General features: G+C 41.7%; 2 protein-coding genes across 2 annotated transcripts in view; both read left to right on the forward strand.

Annotated features, from left to right (window-relative positions):
- Positions 1-16,517, forward strand: part of LOC117455602 (fibrocystin-L-like) — a 67,375-nt gene extending 50,858 nt beyond the window's left edge. The window contains exons 54-77 of the mRNA XM_034095168.2: positions 580-668; positions 1,993-2,156; positions 2,872-3,001; positions 3,432-3,550; positions 3,666-3,795; positions 3,991-4,158; positions 4,310-4,413; positions 4,595-4,721; positions 4,847-4,968; positions 5,685-5,775; positions 7,158-7,306; positions 7,912-8,034; positions 8,141-8,252; positions 10,075-10,191; positions 10,286-10,451; positions 10,875-11,107; positions 11,862-12,026; positions 12,133-12,290; positions 12,392-12,527; positions 13,065-13,409; positions 13,519-13,670; positions 13,844-13,990; positions 14,638-14,791; positions 15,814-16,517. Of these exons, the coding sequence (XP_033951059.1) occupies positions 580-668; positions 1,993-2,156; positions 2,872-3,001; positions 3,432-3,550; positions 3,666-3,795; positions 3,991-4,158; positions 4,310-4,413; positions 4,595-4,721; positions 4,847-4,968; positions 5,685-5,775; positions 7,158-7,306; positions 7,912-8,034; positions 8,141-8,252; positions 10,075-10,191; positions 10,286-10,451; positions 10,875-11,107; positions 11,862-12,026; positions 12,133-12,290; positions 12,392-12,527; positions 13,065-13,409; positions 13,519-13,670; positions 13,844-13,990; positions 14,638-14,791; positions 15,814-16,046 (3,634 nt within the window). The 3' untranslated portion in view covers positions 16,047-16,517. The remainder of the gene's footprint in view (positions 1-579; positions 669-1,992; positions 2,157-2,871; positions 3,002-3,431; positions 3,551-3,665; positions 3,796-3,990; positions 4,159-4,309; positions 4,414-4,594; positions 4,722-4,846; positions 4,969-5,684; positions 5,776-7,157; positions 7,307-7,911; positions 8,035-8,140; positions 8,253-10,074; positions 10,192-10,285; positions 10,452-10,874; positions 11,108-11,861; positions 12,027-12,132; positions 12,291-12,391; positions 12,528-13,064; positions 13,410-13,518; positions 13,671-13,843; positions 13,991-14,637; positions 14,792-15,813) is intronic.
- Positions 16,518-17,128: 611 nt separating this feature from the next.
- gdf6b (growth differentiation factor 6b) lies at positions 17,129-18,543 on the forward strand. The gene is made up of 2 exons (XM_034095171.1): positions 17,129-17,465; positions 17,645-18,543. Exons 1-2 carry the CDS (start codon positions 17,129-17,131, stop codon positions 18,541-18,543), a joined length of 1,236 nt encoding a protein of 411 aa, XP_033951062.1.
- Positions 18,544-19,899: the final 1,356 nt, after the last annotated feature.

The raw sequence follows: 19,899 nt of genomic DNA on the forward strand, positions 1-19,899 counted from the left end.
TTGTAGATGTATCATAGCTATTGTATTTACATGTGAAAAGCTCCACATTTCTAACAATCATATCTGCAGTTTAATCTGAGTAACCTGTTTTTTCTATTTTTTACAATTTAAATATTGTCTAATGAGTGTTTTTATCTTAAAACAAGACCAAATTAAGGTAGGAACTAGAACTATATATATAACGATACGTTGTTTTTTTATTACTAGAATTCTCTCTGAAATTCAAGAGAATAGTGTAAAGTAGAATATTTTTTTCTCAAAACTTTAACTTTGATTTTTAAAGAAATTATCAATCTTCTTTTTTTTTACAGAAAAAGTGTTTCATTAAAAGCCTTTTTTTCCCTTTTTTATGTTCTTTTTCTCTGGGGGACAATTTTCTAGATGCACGTAGAATTGTACTTCTACAGTGACACAACATAAGGAAAATGTAAAGAAACCACACACTGACCAGCAAACCACACAAGCAGTGACATGGAAGAAAAGTCACAAATATTATAATACCTTCAACTGAAAATAATGATTGTGTTTCCTCTGGATTCCCTGTAGTAAAGTGTTTTTTGATTGTGTGTCTTTCTGTAGCCGCTGGTCTGATGAATCTTTCTGGACAAGTTCAGCTGAGAATAACAACCAAGCCCCAACAGCAGGCAGCGATGTGGTCATCCCAGCAGGTAACGTCTCGAAGATAACGAAAACATTGAAAAGGAAGGAAAACTACTGAATAACGCTCATTGTGTAGACAGCGTTGATGTGAAATCACCAATGACCAGAGATATCAAAAGTACACACATGCTTTACTCAAGTAGAAGTACATATACTCATGTTTGTAAAAGTAGAAGTACTGACTAAACTTCTTTACTCAAGTAAAAGTAAAGAAGTATGGGCTTTGAAGTGTACTTCAGTAAAAAGTACCCATAGCTAGCAGCTGTTTTAAAGAGTACCTGACCTCCCTTTATATCAATAGAACAATAATGTCATTGTTAGCTAATGAATGTTTCCATGCTGAACAACGGCAACATGACAACGTTTCCATTGGTCCCTCTTCTTTAGAGAAGACCAGGAAGTGATGCATACACGGATCGTGTTCCAACCAATAGGCACGCAATGACTCTAAAGAATAATGATCACGCCACCAAACACACATTCAGAGTAAAGGAACCAGCTGTTTGGGAAATTAGAGAAGTAGAAAGTACAGGTATTTGAGTTCAACATGTAAGAAGTAGAAAGTACAGGTATTTGAGTTCAACATGTAAGAAGTAGAAAGTACAGGTATTTGGGTTCAACATGTAAGAAGTAGAAAGTACAGGTATTTGGGTTCAACATGTAAGAAGTAGAAAGTACAGGTATTTGAGTTCAACATGTAAGAAGTAGAAAGTACAGGTATTTGAGTTCAACATGTGAGAAGTAGAAAGTACAGATATTTGAGTTCAACATGTGAGAAGTAGAAAGTACAGGTATTTGTGTTCAACATGTAAGAAGTAGAAAGTACAGGTATTTGGGTTCAACATGTAAGAAGTAGAAAGTACAGGTATTTGTGTTCAACATGTAAGAAGTAGAAAGTACAGGTATTTGTGTTCAACATGTAAGAAGTAGAAAGTACAGGTATTTGGGTTCAACATGTAAGAAGTAGAAAGTACAGGTATTTGTGTTCAACATGTAAGAAGTAGAAAGTACAGGTATTTGTGTTCAACATGTAAGAAGTAGAAAGTACAGGTATTTGAGTTCAACATGTAAGAAGTAGAAAGTACAAGTATTTGAGTTCAAAATGTAAGAAGTAGAAAGTACAGGTATTTGAGTTCAAAATGTAAGAAGTCAAAGTAAAAAGTCGTCAGAAAAATAAGAAGTGGAGTAAAGTACTGATACCAGAGAAATGTACTTAAGGACAGTAACGAAGTATTTGTACTGCTCTTCTTCCCACCTCTGCCAATGACGAATGAAGATTCAGTTTGTGCCAGAGATCATATTATAATAATCTTCCTTCCTGTGAAACCACAGGAAAGTGGGTGGTATTGGACAGTGACACCCCCGCGCTCAATAAGCTGACCGTGCTTGGAGTTCTGGAGATTCCCGACCACTTCAACAGCTCGTCCACCAGACAGGCCCGGGAGGTGCCAGTATACAACACGGTGGTGGTGGACGCCGTCTACATCTCCATCCAGGTCAGGGTCTCCTCATTTAGTACCTAAAATGTTACTTAAAATTAAGAATGTAACTATTCTTATCACCTAATACAATGTGTTGTTCTTCATACGTCAGATAACTCACTAAAATGGGGGGGAGTCGCAGGCGGCACACTGCTGCTGCCTTCGTCCCCCTAAGGAGTGCAGACGTTTGTTTTCAGGAAAACCCCAAAAAGCATAATAGTGCCCCTTTAAACATCCTTTGTTTCACTTGTTTTTCTATTCTTCTGTTTTATCCTCTTAAATCAGATCACTGTTCCTCGCTTTATTGAGAGATTAAACATTGTTCAGTTGACCTGTCTAAAATGGGGCTGTCTCTCTTTTCCATTTTTGTTCTGTTCACCATAGTTTTTCATTTTATTTGTATTGATCATCTAATATATTTATAATTTTAATGTTGCATCTTCCAAAGGTGGAGCTATGTTAATTTGTTTTGTATAATAGTGGTTAGCTGTATTATATCATCTGTAAGTTGATTCATACTTTGCAAAGTAACTTTCAAATGAACATACTGAGGTCAAATGTATAATATTTGCCTCCAAAATGTAGTAAAGAGAAGTGAAAATACTCAAGGAAGGTACCTCAAAGTTGTTTTAAAGTAAAAAAGTCTTCACACCGCTGGAAACAGTTTGAATGACAGCTGGTGCCGCTGCAGTGTGTGATGTGTGTGTGATGTGTGTGTTTGCTGTTCCAGGGCGGCAGGCTGATCGCAGGCTGGGACGACGAGCCGTTCAGAGGTCAGCTGACCATCAAACTGAGAGGAAAGCACAGCACCCCCGACTGGCCCCTGCCCAACGGACCCAACCAGGGCTCCAAAGTGCTGGGTGAGAAACAGCATCAGTGTCAGCTATATAGATGTGGGGAAAATATAATAAATAATAGAACATAATTGCTACCGTTAAAGAAAATATTTGTTTTGATCTATTTAATATATATTTTCAACCTATAGAGATCAACAACATTGCCACACATTTTTAAGTACTCAGCGTGACATTTAATGCAATACATAATATATCTCAAATATGTCCTTAACATGGGTTTTTTAGACATTATAAATATAACTACATACGTTGTGCATGTGGACCCTTCCAAATATATATATATATTGTTTCAACAGGAAAATACGTTTTTTTTTGTTTCTTGCCATTAGGCCGATTTAAGTTGCCTATAATATGTAGAATTCACGTTTAAAAAACCAAACAATGTTTTTTTCTTATATTTTGCATGATCACTTTATAATTGAATACTCCACAGGTGTGTTTGGTATCCTGGACCTGTATGGACTCCCTCCCAGTGTTTACCACACCAAGCTGGGCTCCACTGCTGCGGCTGGATCCAACACTCTGACCCTGTCGCAGGCTGTCGACTGGCAGGTCAGAGAGCGGGGAACTCAAATGATATGTTTGATGTGCTCATGTATTATTCATTTAGACTAACATCTCTGCGAGAGCTGGTGTTCAGCGTGTGTTTACCTTGTTGTGCGTGCAGGTTGGAGACGAGGTGGTCATCTCCACCACCAGCTACAGCGCCTGGGAGACGGAGAAACGCCAGATCACAGACGTGTCCGCAGACGGCCTCATACTGACCCTGAACCAGCCTTTGACCCACGCTCACATTGGTCAGTTTAACAGCTGTCTCTTAGGCCCCAAAATCAAAGTCAAACATAAAATCAAATCATTTGTGATATTTACGTTTGAACTGATATCCATGGGGCTACCTTAAAGTGACATTGTAAATGCAGTACTTGGCACAGTATTTGAACACAGTGGTATTACTCCTTTAACTCAGTCTGACTGACTCTCTCTCCCCCCAGGTGACACTCACTCCGGGGACTCGTTCTCCTACACCCTGGCGGCGGACGTGGGACTGGTCAGCAGGAACATTAAGATCGTGGGAGAAGAGTACGCAGAGATGATGGACGAGTCGTTCGGGGCAAGACTGCTGGTGGGCTCCTACTCCTGGGAGGGGATCGACTACAGAGGTAAGAAAGAGTATAACATGTGATTTCTATTCTTAAAGGATAGTTCACATAATCAGCTGTAGCAGAATGACTCATCTGGCGTGTCAGACCTGTGGGCCTCTCAGGACAGTTTCAAGATGTTATATCATTGTGTTTTGTGCCCTCCCTGAAGGAAAGGCTCAGATCAGAAATGTGGAGTTCCTCCGCTCGGGTCAGGAAGGCTGGACCGACTACTACGACCCCCGATACTCTGTGGCCTTCCTCAACCTGGGAGAGGTACACACACACTCACACACAAGCACGCACACACACGCGCACACACACACACACACACAACATATTAGGTTTATGGTTTATTTCTCTAACAATCATTTACATGATCACTAGGCACTGAGTACAAAATATCTATTCAATTAGTTAACATGTGAATAATGAATACTGTTGTTCCTGTGTAAAGGTTTCAGATACGGACTCGTACCTCCAGGGTTGTGCGTTCCATGATGGCTTCTCTCCGGCCATCGGAGTGTTCGGGACAGCCGGACTGAGCGTCGACGATAACATCGTCTACCGCACTGTGGGAGAAGGTACACACGTTACCGACAAAGTAGTTTATAATTGGTTTACAATTTACACATAGGACCAGAATATCCAAATGAAATAGGCCCAGTTTAACAAAGGGACATTTCCTCCTCTGCACCTCGGGTCGCAGGTATCAGAATCTGGGGCGACAGGACCACGGTGAGGAGGAACCTCGTGATGATGACCATGTGGCCCGGGTCCTATCAGGACAGAGAGGAGCCCTTCAACTACGCCTGGAACGCTGCCATCGAGGTCAGTCCACTCGGAATAAAACAAAAACCCGTAGACACTGTTACATTCTCACACATCATGCATCATACAGTATGAGCCATTACTCATATTCTAGACCAGTGTTTCTCAAACTTTAACCAATAAAAAAACACTCACGGAACACCTAACTCCACAAATATCCCAAAACACATCGTTTTTCTAGAACAGATTACAAATCGCCTGAAAATGGTAAAAACAAGTGGCAACATGTGTGACGTAGGTGTTGCGCTGGGCTATATCACGCAATTGAAAGTGAAACTTGAACTCGCTCCATTGCGGAGATATTCCCGCGAGAGTGCGGAAAACTTAAATGTATTTATTTATTTAAAATGTGAAATTGTACCAATATACTCACGGACCACCAGCGGTCCGCGGACCACACTTTGAGAAGCACTAAGAACCTGCTTACTCCCTTTTATTTGTTCACAATTCTGCACAACGATCCCTCAGGACCTTCTAAGTATATTAGACACATATTTTATTCTCAGGATTAATTGTCATTACTTTTTTTGTGTATTTTTTATTCTTGTACGTGTTTCTTTAAATACTTTATAATAGTTTTTAGATACATTTTTATAGTTTTATCTAAATGTCCTCCTTCATTACAACTTAATTCCTCTTATTGTGTTTATGTATGCATCTTTATACACCAAAGCAAATTCCCTGTACTTGTCAATAAACCTGATTCTGATTTTCAGGTCAACGAGGGGACAAACGTGGTCCTGCAGCACAACATCGTGGCCGGATACGAGAGAGTCGCTTATCGCATCGATGGAGAGCCATGTCCAGGTAAACTGACTCAAAGTGATCAGCAGAGGTGGGAAGTACATTTACTCATGTACTGTTACTACGTACCATTTTGAGATACTTGTAGGCTACTTTACTTGAGTATGCTACTCTGTACTTCTACTCCTCTACAGTTCAGAGGTAAATGGTGTACTTTCACTCCACTACATGTAGGGCTGTCAAACGATTAACATTTTTAATCAGATTAATCACAGCTTAAAAATGTATTAATCATAATTAATCACCATTCGAACTATGTCCAACATATGCCATTTCTTTATGTATATTGTTGTGGGAATGGAAAGATAAATGAAAGAACGAGGATATATATACATTTAACATACAGTATGTATGTTTATTATAACATTGTTCTGCATGTCAAAAAGAAAGACAGCCCACACACCTATCAATCATCAAACCGTGGGGTCTTATTTCATTACGTGTTGATTTCTATCAACACGTAATGTTGGATCGATGTATAGGCTATAGAGATGTACTACAGCAAAAGTATTCTCCGCCGGGACTTCCTGCAACAACACCACGCCGTTATCTTGATTCTGATTGGCAAGAAGACATTATCAAAGATGTTCTATTGAGAAGACGATCACTACGTGACAAAAGTTTTCAAAACCGTTTCTAGTCTTCGGTATTTCCAGACAAGTGGCTACTGAAATCAATCTGTCTGTGCAATTTACTCGGTGCGAGTTGGCGGACTTTATTTTGCTTACTTTAACATCATTGTTCATGGTGGGGCTAAGCCATTTCATGGTATGGCTGTAGCCTACCCCAGCCATACCCTGGCGCTGCCACTGGTGGGATGTATGGGGCGGGCCATTCTGCACATGTTAAATGCGTTAAATATTTTAACGCAATTAATTCAAAAAATTAATTACCGCCGTTAACGCGATAATTTGGACAGCATTAATTTAATATCTTTAGTTACTTCACAGATCTGGATGAATGATGTGAAATATAACCAAGTGTTGAATCAGACTTTAGTTCCACCTGGAGTAAATCCACCAGCTACCCTGCAGTCTACAAAGTACTTCAAACTAGCTGCACCTTCACCAGTTTTAAGAACACTTTCATGATCAATCATTATAAAACATATCATATATATTATTCTGAAATGGACCAATCTGCATAATGAATACTTTTGGTACTTTAAGTATATTTTGATGCTAATACTTTGTATTTTTACTTGAGTAACATTTTGAATGTTTTGAGAATATTCTGTGGTACTTCTACTTTTACTTAAGTTCGCAATTTGAGTACTTCTGCCACCTCTGGTTACAGTCCAACAAATGTCAGGTTTAATGAAATCCTGAATTGCTCAGACACAGGGAAAAGATTCAGCTTCAGAGATGAAATGTTTCCCCGTACAGGATATTTGAACAACAATGAGAGGTGGATGAACAACGAGGCTCACGGCGGGCTGTTCGGAGTCTACATGAACAAAGACGGTCTGCCCGGCTGCAGCCTCATCCAGAGCTTCTTCATCTGGAAGAGCTTCGACTACGCCATCTACTTCCAGGTTACAGTCCTCTTCTCTTTATGACACCATTTTGATTACTGTGCTTTAATTCTGGCTTAACTTGAAGCTAAAGTGTGTACCTGAGGTGAAGAAGGGATGTCATGGATCAGGGGGAGTCAAGTAAATGGGATTGTACTCATACACAACAATAGAGAGACGGTATAGAGGAGCAGTGTTGAAGGACTTCACTTTTATAGTAAACACAAATATATAAGATGGATAGTAAAAAGTGTTCAGTCCATTTATCCTCGTCCTTAGAACAGCAAACTCCCTTGAAATGTTTAAAAGTCAATTAAATCTTTTTAGTATGGCTTTTCATTTGGATTAACTTTCAATTCTCACTGGTATCATTGTCCATGTTTTACTGTATTTTTTTGTTTTGCTTTTATTTTGCATTTTCTTTTTTAAATTGTTTTATTTGAACATATTTTAATTTCTTGTCAGCTTTACTTCAAGGGAATTTCATTGTGATGCCTGTTGATGTTATATCTTGTCCTCTTTTATTTGAATATTGCTGTTATGTGTTCTTCTTGTTCTGAAAAGCACTGCTTTGTTCATGAAAGGTACTAGAACTAAAGTGCATCCTGATCTTCCTCCCCTCACAGATCCCCATGAGTGTGGTCATTGCCAACGTGACCCTGGTGGACAACGGGATGGGCATCATGCCTTTCGTCTACGGCCCCCCCTCTCTCTCCCATGCATACGCTGATAAGACTGTACACGTTCAGGTGAGAGGGCTTACTATGGTTCATCTTTTCTTCGTTTTTAATTTCCTAAGATTTAATTGGTTTACTTTAAATGAGTGACTGTTTCATCTTACTCGTGTTTCCCCAGAATGCCTTGATTGTTGGCAGCAGCCCGAGCTTCAACTGTTCCTCCACGTTGCCAGGCAGCGACTTTAATATAGTCAACAGTGGCAACAGCCGGGCCCCGAGACCCCTCACAGGTACAGTGTAAACTTATGATGAGGAAACTAGGGGCTTTATTTAGAGATACCGTGATTATTGAGCTGAACAACTCAATACCGTTTGAACAGGCTTTTAAAAGGCCTTACCACAGATGTCACTTTGTGTTGAAAAGTGGTGGGGACCTAATGGCTCAGTTTGAAACACACATGTGATTTTATGTCATCTCTAAGCGGTTGACCAATCACAACAGAGCCGGCCAGCTAACCAATCAGAGCAGACTGGACTCTGGTTTCAGACAGAGGGTGAAAAGAGGTGCTGCAGCACAGTATGAGAAAGATAAAGAGCTTTCTGAATATTAAAGCATGGAGACATGTCCCGGTAGAGGAAGAAAATACCAATATGAACCTGAAAATATGCCCCTTTAATGGGGCATAGCTGAGAGTACCAAATGCCATGGACCAAAGAGAAAACGAAAGAACAAGTTTTTTATAGTAACCTTATTTTGGAACCATTAGGCTGGGCCTGATTTGTTTTTAGCTAAGTTTTGGGACAATGCACATGTGTTTTCTTTCATTATTTACATTGCTAGGCCTCTCACGATAATTAATTTAGGTGGACGATAAATGTTCCCGGAAATTATTGCGATAAACGATAATATTGTCGGCACCGTTGTAGACCATTTTAGACATAATGATAATATATAATAATAATTCAAGTACTTGCTTTAAAACAGAACTTTTTTCTTGAACATTCAACATTGCAAATTAAATGTGAAATAATATTCAAATATATAAATTATATATAATAAATAAACAAATTAATTCAATTATAAAAAAATTATGAAAGCACACACAACCAAAACAATAAATGAAATAGACTCAGGCTGGAAAACAGAGCTCTCTCTCTCTCGATATATATATATATTTATATATACTCTATACAAATAAATAAATATGAGCACACATTGTCTCACAAGCAAAATAAACCTCAACAGGCCATATCCAAATCTGTATAAATCAAAGTTTTCGAGCAAGGAACACCAACATGTTTGCATTGTTGGGCAAATGTATCTTTGATTGTAAACTGTCGGGCAGACTGGGGCTCTCCATCTCCAGCTGCCGTGTTTGCTCCCAGCTGGGAAAACGGACGGGTGGTTGTGTTTCAGGTGCAGTTTAAGGTTGGTCGTATTGCTAGCTTTTGTTGCTACCTTTTTTAAAGAAATGCGACACACCGCCCGGCTCACTCAAGTCCGCAGGTTCGCCTCGTTGATTTCGCTTAAATCCAAAATATTCCCACACCGGAGATGTGTTATTAGGTTTTGCAACCACTTCCATTTAACTTAAATTCCCCTCGAGTAAGTCACACGTTGTCTCCTGCTTGACTCTATATTATTCATTTGGCTGCTGCAGGCGGAGTGTCCTGACCTGGCCGTGTGTGAGCCCCGCCCCTCACTGGCCGGCAGCCACAGCGCTCCTGGCTACAATGCTGGTCACATCCTTATGTAAACAAACACGCATGTAAACGGCAATTTATCGAGGTCAGAAAGGTTATCGAGTGTATCTTTATTTATCGTACGATAAGTCAATGACTTGCTTATCGCGACAGGACTATTAACATTGCATTAAATGTTTTGTTACTGTGCAAACCAAATATTCTCAATACCTTCTCATTTCCGTGTTAACCTTTCTTCAGAATCAGAAATCCTTCCCATTGCGGGGGAAATGGATTCCCAGTGTAAATGACTCCGATGGATCTTGAAAACATTAAATGCGTTATTCTGACTCAAATTGTTTCTGCGTATACATGCAGGGTGGTTGAACTAATAATAATGCTAATTTTGTGATGTTGTACTCTGTACAGGCGGAAGATCTGGAATCTGTTGGCCCAATTTCCTATCCAACCACAACACCGCTCCCAAAAAGCCCCATCATATGAACATGGCGTACAACTCCATCAAAGGACTGATGACGGTCAGGGGTGAGTTCAGGCTCTGAGCTTTGGGAGCTCCATTGAAAACAATCTGCTGATTATTTGGAAAACATATTTATTATCTCTCGTTCCTCCTCTCCAGACACGACATTCGTCAATTTCGGGACAGTCTGCTCCGGAGAAATAAACGTTGCGTTCATGACCAACCCGCTGAACGAGGACCTGCAGCACCCTGTGCACGTGTCAGACATCAGCATGATCGACAGCCAAGAGGAAGGCAAACTGTTCATCCACAGGCCTGACGTCAGGTAAGCCTTTCCCCGTCTAGATACCAGGCACATCAGACAGTGGGAACATCATGTATACAAAGGAATGATAACAGGGGGTGTAGTTTAAGACAAAACATAGAAATACATATCTGACTCTAGTCTTAAAGAATGCCAAATAGTTCAACTAAGACATAAATAAAAATAGCTTCTAAAATGAATACTGTAATTGAATGTAAATATTATGGGTTCAATCCCAGATTTATGTTTATTTTCTGTTTCCTTTAACTTTTCATAATTAAATAGACAGCTCATCAAAGCATCATTTAATATGTGTTTCTGCTTGAATTGAGGATTTAAGGAGGAAAAACCTCTATCTTTACACAAAGCATTTGAGACGATGCATATCGTTCAGATGACATCTTCGGGCTGTTTAGTGCATGATGAAAATGTGTTTGTGCTCAGCAAAGCCAACCCGTCTGACTGTGTGGACATGGACTGCGATGCGAAGAAGAAGACGCTGCTGCAGGACTTGGACGGATCCTTCCTCGGGGCCGTGGGGGCCGTGGTGCCTCAGTCAGAGTATCAGTGGGGGAACGATACCAGGAGAGGCCTGGGCGACTACCGCATCCCCAAAGTGATGCTCACTCACCCCAACGGCAGCCGCATCCCCGTGGACAAGATCGCTCCATACAAAGGTAACAAGAGAGGAACAGATAAACACTCAGGCAAATCAACATTTCAAACTACACAGTAGCTTGTGAGGAAACAAGACATTGAAATAAAATGCAAAAAAATTCAGACACATTTTCAAACTGATAATAATAATTCTCCCTAAGCACTTTTACAAATGTATTTATAATAGGCTGTATAGACAAATCTCCATGTGCCCGTCTCCAATGTAATGAGCCAGAAGGGCCTATATTTATTTCCTTTTTTATTGTTTTTCATTTTTTATCTGAAAATATTAAATTATTTGTGTTAAAATCTTGTGATTTACATTTTTTTTTTTTTTTTGACAAGTCTATTGTTTTATTGAAAATTGCCTTTTAATAAGACATACTGTGAATCTGTCTTAATGATATCATTCCACAATAAACACAGATCATTTCTCCCATTTGTCTGGGACATTGGAATCTTCCCGAGTGGTCGCTTCACCTATTTCTGCCACCTTTGACTCCATCTTATTCGTTTTTCTCATTTCTAATTTAACAACAAAACTGACCTGGTTACTGTAGGAAAATAAATGCATCAATCATTCAAGCTCATGTCTGCATTCGGTTTCAAAGTGTGCATTCTTAACGTGCTAAAAATGTATTGATTTATTATTGATTTAACTACCTTAAGTGAAATAAAAACATGAAATCTCTATCTTTAAAGTCCGGTAAACAAGTAGGTCTCCGGACATCAGAGACTGGGTTCCTCACAAAAGAATCTCTGTGTCCTCCTCAGGTGTGATCAGGGAGAACTGCACCTTCATGACCTCCTGGCAGAGCTACAAGTGTTTCGGGCTGAACTACAGGATGCTGGTGATCGAGAGTCTGGACGCTGACACAGAGACCAGACGCCTGTCCCCCGTCGCTCTGCTCGGGGACAAATTCATCGATCTGATCAACGGTGGGTTGAGTTCTATAGATCTGCTGTGAATGAAACCCAGAGCAGTCTGAACCATCTCTCACGAGAAGAGGAAGAGTGTGTGTAATCCAGCCGTGTGTTTTTGCAGGTCCTCAGGATCACGGGTGGTGTGCGGGGTACACCTGCCAGAGGAGGGTCTCTCTCTTCCACACCATCATCGCCACCGGACACTCCTTCGACGTCTTCTTCTCCAGCGTCAGCCCTCAGAAACTCCGCCTCATGATGCTCCAAGCTGAACCGTCTGAGGTCAGTGCCCAGCAGCGAGAAGACTAGCCCTGCTCACTTACAACTCTCCTCCATGGGCAAGGGTAACGCGTTCTTCTTTCTCTGACACGTCTTTCCTGCAGAGCGTTATGGTGTCCATCTTCTACTCCAAGCCGCAGCGGCTGGATGTGTACGTCAACAATGAACTGGTTCCTCCAACTAACGCGAAGTGGAACGATGATGACACTGACTACACCCTGAAGAAGCCCCTCGCACCAGGTGCTCACTCTTTACTCACACGCAGATGATCTGACAGCAGGTCAACACAGACAGTAAACAAACATTATGCAGTATGCAGTATGTTCAGACGCGTAGGGTGGAGCCGTGGCAACATCGTGTTTCTGTCTCTTTCGTTTTGATCAATACATTTTATTATTTATTTATTATTTTGGCAATAAATACATATCGGGGAAATGATAATAAACTACAAAACTGCTGCTAGTTTGTGATTGATCACTTTTGTCCCTGTTTTTCCAAAAGCACCAGAATGCACCAGCACTTCCATTTGTCTTATTATTTATTTTTATGAAAACATTCCTGTCATTTTAAAAAGAAACACTTTTAAGGAACATTTACTATATCATCTACATTTTTAAAGATAAAGCATTTCTTGCGTTTCATTAAATCCTGACGATCCAATTGTTTTTGTATTTCCTCTTTGATGGAGAATCTTTTACATTAAAGGGACAATAGGATGATAATCAATGTTTACCATGTCTTGGATGTGTGGTAAAGAAATATTGTCTTTCCTTCAAGGTCAATACATCCCTTCGCTGAACGGCACTGACGGCAACAACTACTTCGACCGGGAGAACAAGATGCTGAAGGTGGTGGTGAAGGGCTCCCAGCCGGTGGAGATCCGCACCGCCCCCGTCCTCGTCATCTCCTTCGACCTGCCCGCCATGACGGAGGCCGAGTTCTTCGGAGACGACCTGATTAAGAACCTCGCTATATTCCTCAAAGTTCCCGCAAACATGATCCGCATCACCAACATCATCCGGGGGGACGGAGGCGCCCGGCGCAGGAAGAGGTCCACCGGCCTGAGGGTGGAGCTGGAGATCAAGAAGCCTCCCGTACAGCAGACCTCCAACACCACCGACGGTTGGTGGAGCGCTCTTCCCGATGCTTGTTTTCATGTCTGATATGTGATCGTTGATCGGTAAATAAATGAGGATTCTGTAACATCTGTCTGTTCCCTTTGTCTCCTCAGATGAGCAGGACTTCACGCTGCTGAAGAGCATCGCTGATGATCTGGGTCAGGCAGCGGTTTCCGGAAGCCTCGGTAGCTCCATCGGCTTCAACGTGTCCTCCATGGGCATCGTCCCCCCCCCCCCACCAGCCTCTGACCCCACTTGGAAGGAGGTAAATGACAAAAGCATTATGATGCCTGTAGGGTGAAGACTACATCTTCAGAATAAGAACTACATTTGTAGAATAAGAACTCAAATTGTAGAATAAATCCACATCCAGTAGAGACGACACAGAATAAATCAGGTTTACACGAGAGCTCACTGGTTTTGTGTTTTAAATGTCAGGCGGCCGAAGAGGAGGTGACGAGGGAGGAGGCCCCCGTGAGCTACGTGTCCAGCGTCAGCGACCTGCTGCTGGTGGAGGAGCCCCTCGCCGGGGAGTTTGTGGGACCCCTGCACCAGCAGCCCAGTCTCATGGCTGTGGACGAGCTGGTGAGGCAAACATCACTCCTCACTGCAAAGTTATTATCATTCTGTTGTACTGCGTGAAGACCGGTACCATGAGCCATCTGGAGACATATCTCCAGATAGGAGACATTTTGTATTTCCTCTTCATTATAAGTCGCCTAATATAACCCAATACTAACTATTAAAAAACATTCAGGTTTTTTCCACTTATTCACCGGGTTTGAGGTTATTAGACTGATAAAAAGTAACATTTCTTATCGGCTTGTTCAAGATTGTATATCTAGAGTGTACAGTTCAGACTTTTTATAACTTTTTCATTTCTTTTTATTCAGCTTGGGAATATCCCACTGCGTTAAGCTGTGTCCGTGATTATTATTTGTTTTTGTAAAAACAAAAGCATCTGAAAGGATGCCTACTAGGCCTTTTTACACTTATTTATTTATTAATTGAATGTCAACCAAATAATAAAAATACATGTTAGTCCTCTTTATCATTTTTGTATCACTTTTAAGGGCCAAATAATGTCTTATTGTGGATCAAACTAACTTTAGGAATATACATTACCAGGAGCTTACACCAGAATAGGATGGGACTGAGAGAAATAACTTACCAGAAGATTCCACATTTAGATGAAGCACTTCCTGTCTGCTGACCTGTGCTGTTGTGTTCAGGGTAACTGTGTCTCTGTGGGAGTCACCAGCCTCACTGTGAGCGCCAGCCTGAAGGACTCCAGTGGGAACGCTGTGGACGGACTGGCGGGAAACACCTCCATCCTGTTCCACACCTGCTGGGCCAACTTCACCAACCTCTCCATCCAGAACAGCGGTACGCCTGCAGCACGCTCTCTGCACCCGGCAAACAGCTCGCAATATGGACTTAGAAACTATGGGATTGTTGTTTCTGTTCAACTGTTCTAACGCATTGCAATCTCTGTTAAAGAAAAAAGCATAAAAGCCCTGCAACAATCATAGATACAGTACACGTAACAAGACAGCCATCACACTTTGAATAATATCCAGAACAATAAGAATGTAGAGAGACCGTAAGAGGAACTGTATTCTCCCCTGGGAAAAATGAAGCTTTGCAGCAAAAACAGCTGAAATCATGACGGAGAAATATTTGGCAACATCTTCTAAAAATCAGATGCAAGCTTTGGTAATTTGTCAAGAAGAAAATGCCAAGTATTCTCTGATTTTCACATTTTCAAACATCATCGTTATTGAATATCTTTTTATTTTTTTAATCATATAACATGTGAGGAGACTTGCATTATGACACTAAATTGATTTTAGAGTTGTTGTTTTTTTAATTGGTCTGTGAAGTTATTTTTAATTAGAGGGTGCCATGTGTGTCGCGATATACCAATATTAGCACCTTGTTGATAATACACATGTGATAATATCATGTAAATAATCTATTGCCTCATAAATAATGTTATATAATAGGTTGTGGTTACAGACTCTCTCTTCGCCTCCTAAAACTGATATTTGAAGAAAAAAAAACTAAATAAACAAACTTAAAGATATCTACAACTTATATTCTCATATTTTCTATTGATAATATATCTCGATAATATAGTTTAATTTAGAACTAGCGGGTGCCTTTTTTCCCAATTTGTTTGTGATAGTTTTAGTCTGTGGATATTCTTAAATCATACACTTCCTTTAGTCTGCTTATCCAATCTCCTGTGGAGTGCCTTCTGAGCCAATGTGTCTAATTATTCATGTCCATGCCAAGAGTTCAAAAGAGCTTCTACACTATTCTAGAAATACTCCCAGTCTTTCAGTGTTAGGCTTTATGTAAGGATAATATAATGACCACACTATTTGCCCTTCCTCTCCCTGCAGGTGAGAACCTGACCATGGTCTTCACTCTGAAGCAGTGGGACGCTGAATCACGCGCCATCACTGTTGAAGACCTCCCCACCACCCTGGCCCCGTCCACTACCATCATCCCCACCGAGACCACCCCCGACGACAGCCTGTTCGGCTCCAGCATCACGGTGACCGCCAACAGCCTGTGCCTGGTCAGCGTCATCTACACGGTGGCCTGCTGCTCCGACGGCATCCCCATATGTTAGAGAGGATCCCTCACATCCAGATTAACACCGGGTCGTCTGCGGAATAAAAAAGATCCTTAAATATATTACACACTTGGCTGTTTTTTTCTATTTCTGTGTTACATTTTTAGAAAAAATGACACAAACTTATTGGGATGGGGTTTAAATAATATATGTTATAATTGTATAATTAAAATGGAAAGCACCCTTGGGTTTTCTACTTATGTGGTGAATTGTAGGAGTTAAACTAAATGGTTGGGATGGGGCTACATGAATGTATTCTAATGAAATGCAAAGCACTTTCCTCTGTGTCACATGTATCTATGTGTAAATGTGTAAATGTTTTATATGATGCCACTAGGTGTAAGATCCAGATGTGTATGTTTAAAACAAGTGTTGCTTATAACTCTGAAACCAGATGAAGGAAGACATGAAGTTCTCATTTAGATGATTATTGTTCTGAAACTATATTCTCTTTCTAATAAAGTCTATTTTACACTGATAAGCAAATTAATATTGTTTGTGTGTTTTTCTTCATAATGTCCTGCTGAGTGCAGACTCTGTCCATGGTGCTGATGAAGCTGATTGGCTGAACGTGTCCTCTTCCTGCCAATGTGTTTGCGCCTCGCTAGAGGGCGGGAGACTCCGTGTTAAACCCTTGAACGCATCATCCACTGAAGCAAAATTGCAGTGGTATTTTCAAAGTCTTGCTTGAACACAGTAAAAAAAAAAACGTCTAAAATGGAGACAAAAAACTCCAAATGACGAGCCATTTTGGTTTCGTGTGGAAACTAAAAGCGAGTGTCTGTTAACGCAGCAGAAGTTGCCGAGCGTCCTTTCAGCGCACATCTGCCTCCCAGGGAGGGGGGGCGGGGGGCGTCCGACAGAGGAACAATTAGTTTTACAGCCTTAATTTGCGCCCTCCATTTAGCCCGAGCGATAACAGTACAATGTAGGCGTGTTCTCACCCCCTTTTTTCCCCTCCGCACCGCCTGTCCTCCGGAGCTCCGTGCGGAGCCGCCACTTGCTGCAGAGTGGATGCAGAGTTCAGCCCCCGTGGTCCCCCGCTCCCCCCGGCCACAGCTCTGATTCAGCACCAGAGGATGGATCTCTATCACCTGGCTCTTCTCTGCGGGGCTCTGCTGTTTGTCTGGGAAATCCCCTGTTTTCAAACTCTTGCTATTTTCCCTCCGAAGAGCAGCAAGGTGACGAGGATTTTTCATGATCAGGAATCTTCAAAGTACTTTAAGGAGTTCCACGCGTCGCCATCCATCGAGAGAAACAATAAAGCAGCATCTAAAGAGTCCATAGAGCCTCATGACTACATGATGTCTATTTACCAGACTTTCTCCACGGCGGAGAAACTGGGACTTAATGCAAGCTTCTTCAGGTCTTCTAAAGCTGCAAACACTATTGCAAGTTTTGTGGACAGTGGACAAGGTATGTGGAGTTTAACTGTATGAGTGTTTTTAGTATAGGATTGATTGATTACCCAGGACTCATATTTATAATCCCAGATTAATTCAGTGCAGACAGGATTGTTTTAGATTCCATCTCTGTGGTATGCTCATCGTCTCTGTGAGAATGCGTCTGACCATGCTGCTTAATGCTTTCCACAGATGACCTCCCACTCTCCCCACTGAGGAGACAGCAGTATCTGTTCGACGTCTCAACACTCTCCAAAAAGGCGGAGGTGCTGGGAGCCGAGCTCAGGATATACACCAAAGTGTCTGGGAATTTCAGGATATCAGAAACAGAGCCCGTGGACATCCAGCTCCTCTCCTGCCACGACCGGCGTCTGCTCAACTCCAAAACTCTGGACCTGCAGGGCTCCCAAAGGCCCAAGTGGGAGGTGTTGGACGTGTGGGAAATATTCAAAGAGCAGCAGCACCTGAGCCAGGGGAAGCACTTCTGCCTGGAGCTCAGGGCCACGCTGGACAACCCTGAGAGGGAGCTGGACCTGCAGCTCCTGGGCCTGCACAGGCACGGCAGGCCACAGCAGAAGAAAGCCATCTTGGTAGTGTTCACCAGGTCTAGGAAGAGGCAGACCCTCTTCAGTGAGAGGAGAGGGGGGAGAGCGTTGCTGGGTCTGGAGAGGAAAGCCAAAGAGAGAGGCCCCGGTGGCGGTGCCAAGGCCAGCAGGAGAAGGAGGACGGCCGCCTCCAAAACCCGCCACGGGAAGAGGCACGGCAAGAAGTCCAAATCCAGGTGCAGCAAGAAACCGCTGCACGTGAACTTCAGAGATCTGGGCTGGGACGACTGGATCATCGCCCCGCTGGATTATGAAGCATACCACTGCGAGGGGGTGTGTGACTTCCCCCTGCGCTCCCACCTGGAGCCCACCAACCACGCCATCATCCAGACTCTAATGAATTCAATGAACCCCAGCAACATGCCCCCCAGCTGCTGCGCCCCGTCCAAACTCAGCCCCATCAGCATCCTGTACATCGACTCAGGAAACAACGTGGTGTACAAACAGTACGAGGACATGGTGGTGGAGTCCTGTGGCTGCAGGTAGTAGACCAGGATGCTGCACCTCCATGTTGGCCAGGCTGTCAGGGCAGCATAACAGTCTGTGTGATGACTGGCTGACCCCTGACATAAGACAAACTAAGTGATGCATTTCCTAACCATGCACCCAAGGAGGTCATGTCTAATACCTCAAACTTTGTTCTGTGTGTACTTGCCACTTAAACACAGTGACTGATGCACATATGGTAAGATAAATGTGTTAAAAAAAATATGAGTCTTCGGTGATACCAAATACAAATACACTTATTGGCAAATACACTTATTCAACTTCTTGCAGGGATTTAGATGGTTGAGACCACTCAAATGTCAATATGAAGCTACAGTTAGCAACTCGTTAGCTTAGCTGAGCACACAGACTGGAAACGGAGAACTAGCCCTCATTGTATCCCCTTGGTTTTGCAGGCGTTAAACTAAATATATAATGTATTAGTTAGTTTACTTTAAAGCTACGCGTTGGCGTATCCTGTTACCTTGGAGAGAGCCAGGCTAGCTTCTCATTTTGTTCCAGTTGCTAAGCTAAGCTAACCATCTCTATAATGCAGCTCTTTATTTACCGTACAGAATTAAGAGTGGAATTGATCATCTTGTCTTACTCCTAGCCAGGGAGCTTCTTTTTTCTTTTTTTTAAATGTAAAACCATGCCTTTTAAAAAGAGACATATTATATTTCCCATTTAAGGATCAATGATATTGTTATCTTGAATAAATTATTTCCATTGCAAATATAAAACAATTGATGCTGCTTTTTGTCCTTTTAACACCCATGAATTGGCTTGTGGGCCTCTAGCACTATGTGTAACTGTCATGGACTGCTAGTACTATGATCATTTTCAAGAATATACATTTTTGATATATGTTGTATTAAATTCCCTAGTTCTTTTTTTTTTTACAAAATCCGTAAAGGCAATCCTGGTCCAATGTGCCGGAGCAAACAACCATGAAATCTTCATTGATATAATCATTAATGTCTAAAATCTCTAAAGGTTCTAATAATTATTTTCTTTTTTGAAACGTCTAGAATAGTATTTTATTCAAGACATTGATTACTTGTTTGTGGCCACTTTCCAAAAGAACTAAATGATGAACTTCAGTGTAACCATTTCCCCCATAATGAAGTCTTGAGTGACTGAGTTCCAGCACTTGACATGGCCTACGACTCAGGGAACATGGAGGTTATTTGAAGTCCTTTTAAGCAACTCTTACCACCGTCAGTACATTTCCAGCAGAACCGGGGCAGGGTTTCTCACCAGTTTACTTGAGGAGATACATCATTTTGTCTGTGATGCACTGATGTTCAAAGGTACCATGTGTAAATATTTGGAAATAATAATTTATGTTCTACG

This window comes from Pseudochaenichthys georgianus, chromosome 11, assembly GCF_902827115.2.
Source record: "Pseudochaenichthys georgianus chromosome 11, fPseGeo1.2, whole genome shotgun sequence".
In the NCBI taxonomy this organism is placed as follows: domain Eukaryota; kingdom Metazoa; phylum Chordata; class Actinopteri; order Perciformes; family Channichthyidae; genus Pseudochaenichthys; species Pseudochaenichthys georgianus.

Coding starts and splice junctions, on each gene's coding strand:
- gdf6b (XM_034095171.1), top strand. CDS start 17,129: ATGGATCTCTATCACCTGGCTCTTCTCTGCGGGGCTCTGCTGTTTGTC. Junction 17,466..17,644: donor TTTTGTGGACAGTGGACAAG/GTATGTGGAGTT, acceptor TGCTTTCCACAG/ATGACCTCCCACTCTCCCCA.